At 40.7% G+C, this 17,287-nt stretch overlaps 1 protein-coding gene across 2 annotated transcripts in view; it reads right to left on the bottom strand.

Annotated features, from left to right (window-relative positions):
- Positions 1 to 709: 709 nt before the first annotated feature.
- LOC125287352 (syncollin-like) overlaps positions 710 to 17,287 on the bottom strand; it is a 33,050-nt gene continuing 16,472 nt past the window's right edge. The window contains exon 2 of one of the 2 annotated variants that reach the window (XM_048233087.1): positions 710 to 1,304. In XM_048233087.1, coding sequence (XP_048089044.1) covers positions 824 to 1,222 — 399 coding nt within the window. In that variant the 5' untranslated portion in view covers positions 1,223 to 1,304 and the 3' untranslated portion in view covers positions 710 to 823. Of the gene's footprint in view, positions 1,305 to 2,451; positions 3,103 to 17,287 lie in introns of those variants that run through there. The other variant, XM_048233077.1, reaches the window with a different exon arrangement.

Consider the following 17,287-nt stretch of genomic DNA (forward strand, 5'->3'; position numbering starts at 1 on the left):
GAGGTATAGTCACTCTGTTCTGTTCTTTCTTAACTGTAACTAAATATGAGATTCACTGTTTGATATAAGTCTCACTTCGTAAGTCAATAAATTATGTTTTCTTTCAGTAACATGTAAGCCTACATACTGCACTAGATTAGGTGCCATGTTTCTCAGTGTTTTTATCTCTGCTAAAATGGTGTCACTACATGTTGATTGGCGTAATAACAGTTAGTATTAGCCTACCACGTGTTAGCCACTGGTGTTGTAATATATAACTGAGCCTAAATCACGCTGCTATAGATAACTGCCTGGCCTGCTTATAGCCAGGGAAGTGGGTTCATGACTCCAGCTGCTGTTCTCTATTTTATCAGATTGTCCCAACCTAACTGGCAAACAACACTTCTAGGACCTGAGGGAAACACTCCCTCAGTTGTGAGGGAAACACTCGCAAATATGTGTTGGTTTGATTTATTTTATGTCTATATCAGTTGTGAGGGAAACACTCGCAAATATGTGTTGGTTTGATTTATTTTATGTCTATATATGGTTTCCTATTCAACTCATCCCTTTTGAGGGTATGAAGTTTCAGGGCTAAATATAATGATATAGCCTATTTAACTTCCCTTCACCTTTCAGGTTATAAGATGTTTGTGTTAAAACAGATTGTATAACAACACCAGACCAGAATGGCCAATGACAAACCCACAAACAAACAACAAACAGCGGATAGACAGAAATCACAAGAGTTTTATTAGATTCTCACTTCACAAGAAAACAGAACACATTCTTGTGATTGGGGTGGAATTCCAGTGCTAGCGTGTCAGTCACGCATCACTAGCCTCTAGCAGGTGCAGTAGTACCCTGAGATGTCGTTGTCCCAGGAGCCAATCAGCCCCTGAGACACTTCCCTCAGGCGGTACTGGATGCCACCGGAGAACTTCTTCTTCTTGCCCTCCTTCAAGTAGAAGTCCCAGACGGTGAGGGAGCAGTACCGAGCCACCACGAGCGAGGACACGCGGTTGTTCCAGCGCAGGGGCATATTGGGCACGTCGTCGCCAGGGTACACATCCATGGACTCCCCTGCGCAGCTCTGTGCGTAGATGGGGGAGCTGTCCTCGAAGAAGCGGGCACAGAGCTTGACGCCGTTGACGTCCGTCAGGGTGGTGTGGTCTGGACACACGGCGTTGAGCCCTTGCCAGCACAGGGCGACGCACACGAGAACAGCGGCGAGAGACTTCATCCTGTTGGGCTTGTTCTGCTCTTCGCTCTGCTGGAACAGTCAAGATGAGCGCGTCTCTGGAAGTCACCGTGCTTATAAACACCTGGATACACCCACACACACACACATTATTCTCATGCTCTCTCTCAGACACACACACACACACACACACACACACACTGTAGGAGCCACTGTGAAAGTCCACAGATGGTTGTCAGGCACGGCCCAAGGATTTCAGTTTTGGATAGGCCAAATCAATTTTGGCTGGGCCTTCATAGGTTAGTAGCCCGCTGCTTGCCTTATAAAAAAGCCTTCATAGGTTAGTAGACCGCTGCTTGCCTTACTTAAACAACACTGACTGATAGCATACTATGGACGGTTTATAGCGATTTTGGTTGATGCTATTAAATATTTGTCTATAACATATGTCGATAATATATTGGAATTCTGAGTAAAGAACTTGCATAGCAGTACTTGCACATCTAAAACATGGTGAATTACTTTGCGTCAACACTATGGAAAGTGAACAGCTGGTTTCAGGTGGTTTCTCCACTGCTATCAGCTCGTGATAATTTTCCCCAATTATAATTCTGTCACACAACCACCTGCTGACAGATAGAAATGTCAACGCATTCGTAGTTGCTTATACACTGTTATCAAACACGTTTTGACCAGTTCAGTCACAACTTGAGGATGCTGTGGAATATGGATATGGAATAGGCCAAATTACATTACATTAGATTCAATTTTAAAAAATCACCAGAGACCAGTATTTATGTAGTACTGTATGTATTTAGTATGACTACTGTGTGTTGAAGTTTATTTTAATACATTTAAAATTAGGTTATTAGGTATTTTATTTTTAAATACATTCTAATGTATTTTTCCCATCCCTGGACATAGTTAATATGACTGGGAGTGGGCTCATTAAGATGATTTATTTGTATGTTTCTAGAGATCAGCCGGGGTATTAATATAGATCTTTGTTTGGGAAAAGATTGCTGATACACAACTTATTTTATGCTCAATTTACTCAACCCTTTTGAGTGTGTAATGACGTTTCAGGCATAAATATCATGTTAATAATAATAATAATAATAATAATAATAATAATAATAATTTGCATATAACTTTCCAGTTATATGATGTTTGTGTTAAAACAGATTGTATAACAACACCATAACAGAATGGCCAATGACAAACTCCCAAACAAACAACAGCAAAAAGACAGAAAATCACAACACAGAGAGTTTTATAAGATTCTCACAAGAAAACTTTTATTTTTCAACACATTCTTGTGACTGGGGTGAAATTCCAGTGCCTCCATTCTTCCGTTATTCCGTTCCATTATTTTTCTCTCCAACCAATTCAACCACCAGTCTCTCTCCTGTGAGTTCTGTCAGCCAGGCCTACCTAGCCTCTAGCAGGTGCAGTAGTATGCCGAGATGTCGTCGTTCCAGTTGCCAAAAAGCCCCTTGGGCACGTCCTTCAGTTGGTACTGGATGCCGGTGGAGAACTTGCGCTTCGTTCCGCCCTTCTTGGCGTAGTCCCAGACGGTAAGGGAGCAGCTGCGGGCCACGACCAGCGAAGACACGCGGTTGTTCCATTTCCGGTCGATGGTGGGCATGTCGTCGCCGGGGAAGACGTCCAGGGACGCGCCTCCACAGCTCTGGGCGAAGACGTAGTGGCTGTCCGTGAAGAGGCGGGCACAGAGCTTGCCACCGTTTGCGTCCTTCAGGGCGGTTGGTTCTGGGCACTTAGCGTTGAGCCCTTCCCAGCACAGGGCGACGCACACGAGAACAGCGGCGAGAGACTTCATCCTGTTGGGCTTGTTCTGCTCTTGGCTCTGCTGGAACAGTCAAGATGAGCGTGTCTCTGGAAGTCACCGTGCTTATAAACACCTGGATACACCCACACACACACACACACACTTTCTATAGGAGCCACTGTGAAAGTCCACAGGTGGTTACTGTGAAGGTTACAACCGTATCAATGGCTTCCCCTCTTAAATAGACGCACTGTGCCCTCCATCTGAGATGTGCTGCCGTCAGATACATTAATTCCTCACAGGCCTATCTAGGCTGGTTTTGACCCTTTAAACACCGGTTACTGTGAAGATTATTACCGTAGCAATGGTTTCCCTCCTAAAAAACACACATGCTAAGATACTACCGTCAGATACATTTTATATATACGTATATATAGGTATATCTGCAAGGCTTGTTAAAAATTTTGAATTTTAGAATTGGCCTCCATTCAATTCATGAATTGGAATTTGAATTGAATTGGCTCCGCCCCACAGGAAGTTGAATATGAATTGAAGTGACAGGAAGTAGAATTAAATTCATGGCCATTTAAAAAAATTCTACAATCACACAACAGAAAGAATGTGTGGGGGACAGCATTTATTAATGAAATGGAATGTGTAAAGTTCAAAGTAATATTATACAGAATATGTCATGCAATCACAACTGACATATACTGTACATCCTCAAGGGGAAATTCAAGGGTCTCAGTAGCATACAGACATAACACACAACATGCACTTACAGCAGAAATGGTAAATATAAACATATAACTAAACTCCACTGTACAATAAAGACGGTAGAAGATAAGAAAGATAAGAAAACCAACAAAACTAAATACTAAATACACTATATAAATTAAATTAAGAAAGTCCAATGTGCTTGAGGGTGATCAAGCATAAGACGCTTGTAGTGACAGGGCCGGGACTGGTGAGGTGCTAAAGGGAGTGAGTGTCATGGTGAAGGTGCAAACAGTAGTCCAACCATAGTCCTTAGTTATGTGTGCCTGGCAAGGTGCAATGGTGCATAATTTAGAATGTTGGGGGGGTGTACCGTGGAAGGTACACTGTCCCATATTAACACACACACCGACACACAGACAGACAGACATTCCAGTAATTTATTGATAGATGGAATAGGTCAAATGGGACTAGATTAAATCAAGAAATTCACCATTAGATTAAATTAAGAAATTCACCATGCACCACCAGAGAGCATGCATTTTCAGATTTTGCATGACTTTAATATCATATCCAGCCTCCCTGGATTTTGAAATGACATTGACCAGTGGGGCCGCGGCTGAAGTGTCCTTGAACAAGGCACCTCACCCCTCACTGCTCCCCGAGCGCCGCCGTTGAAGCAGGCAGCTCACTGCGCCGGGATTAGTGTGTGCTTCACCTCACTGTGTGTTCACTGTGTGCTGTTTGTGTTTCACTAATTCACCGATTGGGTTAAATGCAGAGACCAAATTTCCCTCACGGGATCAAAAAAGTATATATACTTATACTTATACATTCATTTTCCCACTGATACAATTCTTAAGTTAAATGCAGTAGCCCCCCTGATCACTTCTCTGCCTTTTGGCTATAAGATCAAAGGCATAACCCTCTTGTAGGTGTAAGACTGTGTAAAGGTGTATGTCTATTTTTAATATTTAGCATGGATTGTTTAGATTTCACTTGCTCAGAGATTTGGTTTGTAAAAATGTTTGGCCATCTGTATTTGTGAAAATCAGCCCAGATGGTCCGTTCCCACCTGCCACTCATGCGCACTTCTTCAGGACACCAAGGTCATTTTGGAAACGTCATCACGACTAGAGCTGACAGCAAGCGCGTTGCAACACAGTGTGTTTTTAACGTTTTTAGTGGATTTTAAACATGTAGATGCACATACATGCAACCAACAGTCTGCTGCTCTTCAGTCAACTCCCACACAGTTAGATCAGTTTGATTAAGATAGAGAGAGAGAGGGAGAGAGAGAGAGAGACAGAGACAGAGAGAGAGAGTAAAGCTGATGACAGCAACTTTTTCGAGCAATGTTGCTGGGCAGTGTTCCGGAGAGTTCTTTACGCACATTCTAACTGATATTGGGCCACATGTTTTACTAGAGAGCTTTAGGCAAATGATGTTCATTTCCAAAAAAGAACACATTGAATGATTAAACTGCATTTATGAGGTTGCCCATCAACATTGTCCAAAAACAAGCCCCATGCCTCATTGCGTTAACTAGTTTCCAGAAGAGAAATGTAGCTTTCAGGCAGATGTGCAGTGAGCCATGTGAAGCAGAATGAGGTGTGACGTGGCATTGTGAGGAACCTAATGCATTTTTATGCAGGCTCGTAATCAGTGGTTGTTATAAAGCAGCCTAACAGGCTTGTAATCATATAGTGGTCATATAGTGTTTGTTATAAAGCAGCCTAACAGGCTTGTAATCATATAGTGGTCATATAGTGTTTGTTATAAAGCAGCCTCATAGGCTGTGGATCTATTATGCAGCTCAGGCAACAACATGTGAGCATCTATTTGCTGTGGACTTAGCTCATGAACACTACATAGAAAAAATATTGGCATAAGAATTTACTCACTTATTATAAGGCAAATATGGGCAAAAATACAAATTTAAAATAAAATATAAAATACCTTAAAGCTACATTGTGTACTTTTTTGAGTTAATTCTTAGCAAAAACCCATTTGTTCTTTCAAAAATATGTGCTCATTCATGTGTAATTATTTCCACCTACTAATCAAAGTATAGACCTCTCCAGAATAAGTCCCGCCTCCGTAACTTCCGTATCCATCCAACTTCCGGTCGTCAAATGTCTATGAGAAATAACATGGCGTTTCGAAAGATCGCTCCTGTCAAACTCTGTAGGTGACAAAGTAGAAAAAGCTGGTGGGCCGATTGGCCTACACACTTCTGCCATCTAGTTTCCACTGGATTTTTTGATTGTCGGTGCCGTTTAAGTAGTAAACGATTATTAATGCTAACCGGGAGCTAGTTCCGATACGCGGGCGGAGGAGGGCGTTAGATCTTGCTCACAACCTTGCTCACAACTAGTCACAACCTAACGTGATGGTCATTTTCACGTGTGATTCATGCGTGGTTTCAGTGGTCTATAAATGTAAATCGTTTACAAGGTTCAGCCTCTTTTCAACATGACTTAACTTTGGTTTGACTGTGCGAGTTTGTTGGCTGTTATTGAGATATTTGAAAAAGAAATTGCCGATGAAGACACTAAAGACATGACGAGATTTTTTTTCACGAATAACAGATAATGATAAGCAGAATAGGAATCAGAGGCTGAATCGTATTGGGTCGATAGCTTTATTTTGCATGACCTTGATCAGAACAGTAACGTTTTCAGAATGTATTAACAACCTATAAAACATGATGATTTCACCCAGGGTTAGTGCCACCTCCGTAGACAGGCTCTGGTGTCACGAACTCCATTTCGGTGAAGACAAACTATGAAACATTGCCGTTGCCATGCAACCTTGACTGGGGGAGTCGCGGCGTCTGAAGCGTGCGTTAGCTTAGTGCTTCTTACTGATATATTTCTACTTTAACGGCACCGACAATCAAAAAACCCAGTGGAAACTAGATGGCAGAAGTGTGTAGGACAATCGGCCCACCATTTTTTTCTACTTCACCACCTACAGATGTTTTACCGGTATGATATTTCGAAACGCCATGTTATTTCCCATAGACATTTGACGCCCGGAAGTTGGATGGATACGGAAGTTACTTATTCTGGACTTATTCTGGAGAGGTCTATAGAGCATCACAGTCCCGCCCACAGGAGTTTCGGGAAGTAAGAATTCAATGCATTTTCTCCATTGACAATTCGGGTATAAGCCATAAAAACTTAACTGCACATGGTAGACTCAAAACCAGCTACGGCTGTACTAAGCGATTGTGTATGCTCATCTAGACACCAAAAGTTCACGGGGCACTAACCTTGTTTTGAGATAAATGTCTTTTATTCGCGATGTCTTGGATAAGTACTTCATTACCCACAATCCGGAACAATCCCACAATCCCACAGTGATGCCTCTGATTGGTGGAAAGGCCGTTAAGGTCATAGTTTGAAGCTTTATCAGCGAAAATTATTGACAAAGATGGCGGAGTCTTTTACTGCCTATGGCGAAATTCTTAATGTGAATAAAAACTTTCTAGACGAACATTGGTACTTTTATCAACAAGGATTGTGGTTTATATATCACACGAACTTAGTCAGGGCCAATACACCATCAAATAGAACACTGGAAATGCTAGTTTGAACACTTAACTTTTCAGGTAGCTGATAGGCTAATCATTAGCCTTTCAGACATTAGAATGTCATTATAATGCTGCTAACATTAGCCTACATGCTGCAACACAGGGATGAAATATATTATGTTTTAGTGACCTTGTTGTTTCTATGAATATGAATTGTTGTTTATATGAAACATCAACTTAGTCGAGGCATAAAAAGCCCTGTATATCCCCATTAAGTACTTAAACCTTTGAACTAGCTAGCTAGCTGATAGCACAAGCTGGATGCTACCACCGGCTAGACACTGCAGTAAATTGGTTAGCAAACCGTCCATGCCCCCGTGAATATTTCACTGTTTCAAGGATGAAATCAAGAGTGTCCAAAGGGGTGAAAACCACTTTAAATCGAGTCACATTATTGACTGTTGTGTGTCGAGGGTCAGCTTGTGGGTTTTGTAAGGGAGGTTGGTAATGCTAGTTAACATTAGCTAGGCTACTGTAGCCTTCATACTGTACGAGCCATATCATCAATCATTAACCTAGAAATACTTCTTCGTACATTTAATGAACATTTTGTGTAATAATTCACAGCAAGTTAATAAACTGAATATGGTGGTCTTTCAACTTTCCACCAACTTTCAACTTTGAGGGACAGCTATGACCATGCAGGATTATACAGACCAAACGTGACGATTTTGCTACATACTATTCCTATTTATGTACCAGCATGCACAATTTGAGCCTCCTACATGGTTTAGTTCTTGCGCTGTGGGCTTGTGAACTTTGACAAAAAAAAGAGGCCGAGCAAAATCGACACCCCCTCCCCCTATAAAACTGGCTGTATCTTGGAAAGTATTGATCTTACATAAGAGTAATTTTACAGTGTGTCTCCTGGGTAACATAGGTACACCTGGTAATTTTTTCAGAATTTTTTGAGACCTAAGTGCGTGGGCCCTGGTTGAACTGACGTGGAATGACCCATATTCAATACCAAAACACTATTATTTACACGATTACTCCTGAAATAACTGCTATTAACTATATAAAAATCATTGTTTGGAGGAAAGGGTTCGCGTGCTGTCGCCGGTTGGAAATGATTTCGCGCTGGTTCGTGCTGCTTATATATTTTTCAGTGAGGCGCGGTGGTTTATGGGATGAGTAGTTCCTTCGCTCTGAAATAAAAATATGTACACAGTCTTGTACCTTTGACTTTTTTGACTTTCTCTTCGTTTTTCACTTTCGAAATGATATGTTGTATGCTTATGAGTTACGCCCGTAGCTGATTAGCCTAAGACATGCTCTAAAACTCTTTAGATACGGATTTTTCCAAAACGTCAATGGGAGAAATTAATGGGAAATTTACTTCCGGAAACTAAGCTCTCTCGGAGGAGGGGCGGGACTGTGATGCTCTATTCTCGTAAGTGTAGAATCTGCTATTCCAAATACATACGCGCAAGTCGCGCGAATGGCTGAATCCAGAGCCATATAAACAGAGAGGGTTAAAGCGGAGCGAGAGGCGCAAACGTTCGACAATTTCCGCGTTCGATTATTGCAAGGGGGAGGGGGGGAAATCCCCCTTTATGCAGACCAGAGTAAACCCTCGCTGCACTAATGTCAATGGAGACTTGTGGAATTTTACCAATAAATTGGTCATTATGTCTTTCTGGATTTGTTGAGGTTTTTTTGGAAAATTGTGTCATAATCTGTAAGTGTTTGGGATCATTTCAAGCCTAAAAGTGTAATTTTTTTAGTGTTCGGATTTGTAATAAAATAACTTAATATCAGACCATGCTGCTGCCAGTTACTGTCCGGTTGTTAGCATGCTAGCTAGCCTCTTAGCTAAGGTAACATTTTAAACGGAGAAGTGTAATTTCTTAGAAATGACAACTAGCTGAATAACATTACTGACATTAGTTAAAGTGGATAGTTTATACTCAAGTGAATTTGCAACAGTATATTAAGTTTAAGCGAAGTCCTTCAACTACTAGTCACTTGTTAGCGCATAGCTGTATTGCCATAGCTACTCCCATCCACTTGTATAGCATTTTAAGCTAGCGTTAGCTAGCTAGCTAGCTCGGTTCACATGACTAATTAAATTATTCATATCATGTCCTAAAGAATGATTCATTGGTATCATACATGATTATAGACAATAATACTGTAAACACAATTATGTTTATCTGTTCTTATTGCTTATTAAGAGAGAAAGTTTATTTAGTGACGTAAGGTGACACTCCCACTTATGCAGACCGGAACTGTCCCGTTTTGCTCCCATAGTAACGAATTACGTTGCTCTATCTTGCTAGTAATCAAGGATCTTTGATATAAAGGTAGAGTTGTGACAACTCCATTGACGCTAATGTTCCATTTTTTTTCAACAATGGCAGCTAATGGAAGCCTCAAATAGTTCCCGGAAGTTAACAATTAATAATAGCAGTGCAGTTACAGCAGTATAGACTGTTTGTAGCCAACATTTCAGACTCAGATTTACATTCCTTTGCCTCATCCGAATAATAATAATGTAGCGTCGGTGGATGTACATGTTTAACGTGGAATGAGTGTCTCCCAGAATGCAGTGCGAGTGAATGCTATAAGGTGTAATGTCGATTATAATAGTTGTAGTTGCGTGTACCATGTTGTGTATTTGTTAGCGTGTTAGTCTCTTTGGTTGTACCTCATGTGTTTATCCTCGTGTTGATGTGTGTGGTAAACCCTTATTGTGTGTTGCATGTGCGGCTGAGACTACCCCTGTGTTGCCCTATCCCAGTATGTCTGAGTCTTCTTGTTCCAATAAATGGCCGTTCTGGTCAAAGCTGAATCTTGTCTGAGGGTGAGATCGCTTCAATAATAATAATAATAATAATAATAATAACAACAGTAATAGTAGTAAATTATAGTGGGCTATCAATAGCCTAATTATAATAATAAACGATTTATGTATGACTATGACTTTTCTGCTGCTCAGTCTTTATCAGTTCCTCATCAAATGAATTAAAAGAGGCTAAGCTCAATAAATGTGCCACACGTAATAGCCGAATATAAGAGAATCCTTGCCTATCCCATTTCAATTAGGCAGCACTACACCACCACGAACAAGCTGTCATTAAGTTTTTGCGTTTAGTAGGCCTACAACTTTTATGACGTGACGTTTCTTGGGCATTTAGCTTCACCATCACGTCAAGTTGTAACGTATGCGCAATGCTCATCTGGATTTAAGTGGCTTAAAGGCAGCAAAAGTGGGATATAGTGCAACTGCTTCCCCAAAACAATTCCTCCATAACTGTGTATTTAATCGTTTGATATGTGGATAACTTTCAGTGGACTAAACAAAAGGTAAAGATTTTGTTATATAGCTGGTTCGTTATATCAGTGATTCTTAAACTAGGGGTCGCCAAAAACTTCCGTGGGGTCGCTAATTATTTTCTGTATTCAGTCTGAAATTATTATTAGGTGAAACAAAGGGAAATAATATTGGCCTTTTCTGCCTTTTTCTTATTTACACGCAGTTAAGAGAAGAGAGAGAAATGTTTTCGTCTTTCAACAAGATCTGGTTCAGCCTATGGGCTACTGGTCCGCTGATAGAAACTCTGCTCCCACTATGCAAACTCAACTCGTTCCCGCTATTTTAAGTAAAACAAAACAAAAAACATAGGTAGCCTACTAACCAAAATGGACAGGTGGCTGCTTAAAAAATTGAAAAGCTCGTTAGTGCCATCTACCAGTGTGTCTAGGCCTACTCCTCCGTGATCCTCATATGGGACAAGTCTACAGGCCGGTGAGAATAAAAAAGAACAAACGGCGCGTCGGCTTTATCAGAAAGATTTTTTGAAATATGCATTCACTTGCCAAGTTAAAGATACCTCGACCACCCACAATGTGTGATTTGCGGCGATGTTCTGGCGAATGAGAGCTTAAAACCTGTCAAAATGAAACGACATCTCAAAATACAGATGTCGGCTCAGCACCGTGGAGGAAAATCTCTGTGTCGCCGTATGCAGCATTCCTCCTAGAATTTACTTGCTATGTTCACGGAAGCATGCCCACCCTTCCCACTGAAATTGTTAAAGATAGTAAACCAGAAAAGGGAAATAAAAAAAATACTGTTATTGTTATCGCCATAAATATAATGCTGGTATGTGTGTGTGCGTGCTTGTGTGTGCGCGCGCTACGCACATAGCGCTCTGATCTGATATGGCAGCCTACACTTGTTTAATCGTGATTGTTTGGTTTTCTCGGTTCTTGTTCATATGGAGTAAATAAAACAAATGACTTTGCTTTCTAGTTTTTGCTTGATTTAGTTGTTAACGTTTGAGGGGGGTATTTGAGTAAGGACTTAGAATGGGTTTGGGGAAAGTTGGGTCGCCAGACTGGCCATCTTAATGCTGTATTCACAGCACGGTGAATGACAAACGGTGACAAAATGCTGTTGTTTATGAGTTCATAGCCTGATTATTTATCAAGGACTATATCACGTTTTATGTTATTATGATCACTCGCATCGCATTACCATGGGGTTACTGTGTAGGTAATGCTACGGTTAACTTAACATGCCCACCATTACACTGGAGATGTTAGAAAACTTTTAAGCTAAGGTAGTTTTCAGATCAGTGAAGAACTACCAGAGAAAACGTTGGGGAGAAAACTAAAACAAGTTAATGTTAGACTTAGACTAGCTGTGTTACAGTTTCTCGTTGCAAAATTAAAATCTCCATGCGCTTTTGTAGGCTACACGCAGTCTCAAAACACTGTTTAGGCCTACAGCTCTTGAGTCACGTAGGCCTACTAGGTCTTTTTTTTTTTATAACGATAATTTAGATAGGCCTAGGCTACACTTATGGGGTGGGTGCTATTGCGTTTTCTAAAGAATCTCCCGTCTTGGTTTTGTACAGAAATTAATATTAAGTGACACATATGCACAGAGGGAGAAAAAAGCTTCCGATATTTAGCAGGCTACAGTCTGGAATTTAATTTAATAGCCTATTGTTGTAATGGTAGGATAACTACACAGTTTACACAATAATTACACTGTGTTATAAATATTGTATATCAATGCATTTATTGTCTGTCAATTACCCAAAATTGTGGCTCTGTGTCTCATTGAACAGTAGCTTATTTAATGCATTTTAATCCATTGTCAATGACTTCCGGGAACTTTTTGAAGTTTACATGAACCACGTGACCTTAACGAATTTTGAACACCCTGTCACTCCCTTTCTTTTACTGTCTATGGTCACTCCCCGATGTGAGTCACGCATGCTCAGATTGATAGGTTTTACGGCATAACGCCAAGGGATCCGACTGAAATCTATAAAATAATTCACTTTTCTGTTAAAAAACGCACGTGGAGTCGCCCTGGAGCGCAACTTAATTTCATTGGATAACAGCGGCTCTAACGAAGAGCAGTCTGCCTGCTGCTGCAAATGCATTCGAACATGATGTGAAATACCTGTAGTCGAACTATAAATAAACTATTCGGTTTTTAGTGCCATGTGTAGCCCTTTTTTACAGTCTATGATTAGTTTGTTTTTTTATTTTATTGTTTGCCATCTCATAGCAGGTGCTCTAAACGTATTCTAGCGTTGGCCCATGACCAAATCAAGCCAATAATAGCCAGTAGCCACAATAATGACTGGAGCCAGAGACCTCAATAGCCATCCTGTTTCGAAAATGGAAGATAACGCACAGAGCGGCCAGCCTGAGCGGACAATTACGTCCCCAACTCATCTAAAATGTGGTGTCTGGAAATACTTTGGGTTGTACACTGCAGAAGGTAAAGTAACCCTTAAAGAGGATGTAGTCTGCGGACTCAGCAAAAAACAGTTTACTTACGCATCCACAACATCCAATTTTTGCACTCACCTGTCGAGTTACCATCCAAATGAGGCAGCGGAGTCAGGCACAGACGGCCAGAGCATTGCCAGGCGTCCATGTATGATTGCACACTTTCCGTAAATCCTCAAATTATGTCCGGGGTCTGCTATTTACTTAGGCTTAGGCTGGCATGTTTGGGGCAGGATTGTGTGCGAGGGAGACCTTTATTTCTTACATTGTGCGTTTTATTGTGCGGCATACAAAAGCAGACGATTTTCAGTTTGGCTTTGGATTTAATTGACTTTAGGACTGTTTTATTATATATCTAAATGTTGAGACTGATAGGCACTTAAATATAGGGGGTATTTGATGGCTCACTGTGAGGTTTCATGTAGTTGAAAAAGTGTCGGAATTTCCAGCTGTTTATTGCGAGACAAGGAAGCCGCTTTCACCCATTCATTGAATGTGCGCTGTGCTGTAATGGAAACCTTATTGTGTAGCTTAAGTTGAGTTATTTTTTAATTATGCATGATGTAGGCCTACTTGTTATTAAATTCGTAGGCTGGAATGCCTCGCGGCAACAATTGTGTTTAAATGTAGTAGCATAGGCCTACTGCTACAGCCTCTGGCCATTGGTGTCCCCACCAATATTTTAGCGAACTTATTTGTACTGCTGATCATTCCGACAGCCAGCACGACATTACAAGAAACGTCAGGGTTATCTGACACGCAGGCTACACGCATGGAGAATGCCAATGCACAGGCTACTTTGCAGTGGCAGTCAAGCGAGCAGGTGTGTTAACGACAACTGTAAGTTACCAGGGCTGTCTGCCAATACATACCCCATAAAAGGCCAAAGTAAAACATTTTGATATTCCCTTTGCCCTTCAGCATGTACATGTTTGCCCATTTTTGTGGTTTGTAGATCAGCTATGCCACCCAAGAAGAAGAAGAAAGGGGACATACAAAGCTTTTTCATTATGCAGAGTCTTAGTAGGCAAACTAGCCATACAAACTGGCGACTAGTAACCAGGCTTTCAAATTCGGATTTTAGCCTACTGTGTAAAATAACATTAGCTGTTAGGATTACCCAGGATATTGTCACAGCTAAACCTAGCTTCTGCAATCTTTCAACCAGTTAGGAGTAGTCATGTTGAATATGGGTGTGCCGTACGGAGAGTCGCATAGGCTATAGCACAGAAAATAAGCCACTAGGCTGCCAATCTTGCAGTGTATTTGTGAATGTAGCCTGCACAATGCAAAGAAATAAAAGATAAACTAAGTGCATTTCCATAGAAATGAAAAAAACATTCATGAGACACCAGATATTTCTTCTATGATCTCATCCCATAAAACTTTTCTTTGACTTGTTAGTTTTTTTTTAACATTTATTTTATCTAATGACATAGCAAACATGATTAATTGAATCCACATATCCTTGCACTTGCGAAAACTATTTTTCACTAGCCTAAAACAATGAGGTCGCAAAAACAATGACTTCAGACTTGACTTCCGACTCCATTCAAAAGACTTCAGACTCGGACGCTTCGAGACTCCTGAACAAGCTGTATTTCATGCAATTATTGAAATGTATTCATGTATTTCTATTTTATTGCAACATACAGTATACTTTGGAAAACGTATAACGAGCGGCATGGCCCCTTTGCTATAATGTGCAACGTAACGCATGTGCGCACACTCACAGATAAAAAATGCATTGACCATGGCGACAAGAAGTCCTCCCGGAGTGCCTTTTATCATTACTTTCGGTTACAAAAACTTCGTGCACAGAGGAAATAAGCGAACAGCTACATGCAAGGTGTGTGGCAACAACGTCTGATTTCATCAGGCATCTCCAAACGCACCCATATAGGTCAGTCACTTAGGCCTAGCATATATCGTCACAGGTGATAAGCTAACCATCGCAAAGTGTTGTGCTAAGGCTGGGAACAGGCAGGGATGGGCAAAAATACATCAGAATGTATTTCAAAATAAAATACCTAATAGGCCTACCCTCATTTTTAATGTATCGAAATAAAATACTGTATTTTTATATTTAGAAAATACTCAAAATACTTTTTTCAAGGAAGTATGAAAGCACTGCAAAAAAGCTTTTTTTATCACAAACATTGAGCCTATAAACTATACAGTAAAAAACAATACAATTTGGCCCCGGTCATGCCATTTTGGATATACAGTATGCAATAAGAATAATTCAAGAATTTCCATTTCCATTTAGTAATTTCTATAATTTTACTTCTAGCTGATGCTTATCCAAAACGACTGACAGAGCTTTCAATTCGGCAGCCGTGGCCTACTGGTTAGCGCTTCGGACTTGTAACTGGAGGGTTGCCGATTCGAACCCGACCCCTCATTGCTACCCGAACGCTGCTGTTGTTGCAGGCAGCTCACTGCGCCGGGATTAGTGTGTGCTTCACCTCACTGTGTGCTGAGTGTTTCACTAATTCACGGATTGGGATAAATGCAGAGATTATATTTTCTTAAATGCAGTGATTCAAATATACTTATACTTACAATTAACCACATTATAATCAATAGGCCAAAATCATAATTGTGTATCTGTGCCGAATTTCGTAATTCAAGTCCAGTGTAGAACTGAATAAGAAAATCATTAGGCTGTATATCTTGAACTTCCAGTATGTGAGAAACTTGACTTGCCTTAATATCTCCAACCTCAAGTATGCAGCTAATAATGAAATAGAATTGTTATTTAATTAAACAAGGTGAACTTCTCCCCACTGTGCAATGCAGAAAAGGATGCTACAAGGAAGGGAATTCAAACTCACTCAACACCTTACCATCTATTGATGTCATTGTAGTTCATTGGGTTGGGTTGTTCATTGAGATATGACATTTTTTCTGTTAATTGGCTTGGATACAAAACGACATTGTTGCCTTTGTCGTAGTGCTGGGCGGTATGACCAAAAATGTATATCACAGTATTTTTCAAAATTCTAAACGGTTTCACGGTATATGGCGGTATTTTTCCCCCCATGCATAATCAGGTGTTCACAGCATTTTCTACTGGTTGAGAAAGGAACTACTGCAGTAGATAGACTCTGATTGGTCTATTTTACTGTGATCAAGATGAGTGATTATTGTACAATAACTCCACACTAGTAGTAATACAGGTTTGTATGGGCCCAAACAATGATGCTGTTTACAAAGAAGAGCCACTCATGATTCTAATGAAGTGAGGAATCAGAATGCAAAGACCATTGCAGTCAAAATACCAACTTTTACTGTGCAAATTTCAAACATCTTTTATAAAACAAATACAAAAAAGTAGTGCAACTTGCAATAATTATACATATGCATTAATTAATATGGGCTTTGAGGTATATTTACATTCAAATAAATAATAAAACAAAGTGAACTGAACAGCATGCAAAGGCAACTTATACAAAAAGGTGTTCAACTTGCATTAGTTCAAGCCCAGGTACATTAAACATGTATTCAAGTAAATCTAAAAATAAAACTGGTGTTGCTTTGAGGTCTGTATACACATTCAAACAAATAAAATTAACAAAATTGTGCAATTTGCATTAGTTATGGCTTCCTTCAAAAGTATTGCTTCGAAACCAGTACTGAACATAAAATAAATATAAAGTGCAACTTGGCTCACAGGATTATCCTGTATAACAGAAGCAATAATCACACATTTCACAATCAAACATTTACACATTTTGAGCCAGGAAAACCAGACGGTCCACAGCATCTGGTTTGAGTGCGGCCCTGTGGCAAGTGACAATGTTGCCACCAGTGCTGAATGCTCTCTCGGATGGAGCACTGGTGGCAGGGATGCATAAATACTGCCGAGCTAGCTTGGCAATGCGAGGGAAATTTGTCTGATGGCATCTCCACCAGTCTAAAGGGTCTGCATCAGTGTCAACCTCTGTGGTCTGTAAGTAGACTGTCAGCTCCATTCTGATGCTTTCCTCTTCTGACAGTGTGCTGCTGCTGCTGCTGCTGGTGCTGGTGCTGGTGCTGGTGCTGCTGCTGCTGGTGCTGGTGCTGGTGCTGCTGCTGCTGCTGCTGCTGCTGCTGGTGCTGGTGCTGGTGCTGGTGCTGCTGCTGGTGCTGGTGCTGCTGCTGCTGCTGCTGCTGGTGCTGCTCTGCTTTTTGAAAAAGCTGGCCAAAGTCTTTTTTCTTTTTTCCTCAGGAGGAGGAACAGGCTTTGCTTCTGCTGCTGCTG

This window comes from Alosa alosa, chromosome 2 (assembly GCF_017589495.1).
Source record: "Alosa alosa isolate M-15738 ecotype Scorff River chromosome 2, AALO_Geno_1.1, whole genome shotgun sequence".
Classification (NCBI taxonomy): Eukaryota; Metazoa; Chordata; class Actinopteri; order Clupeiformes; family Clupeidae; genus Alosa; species Alosa alosa.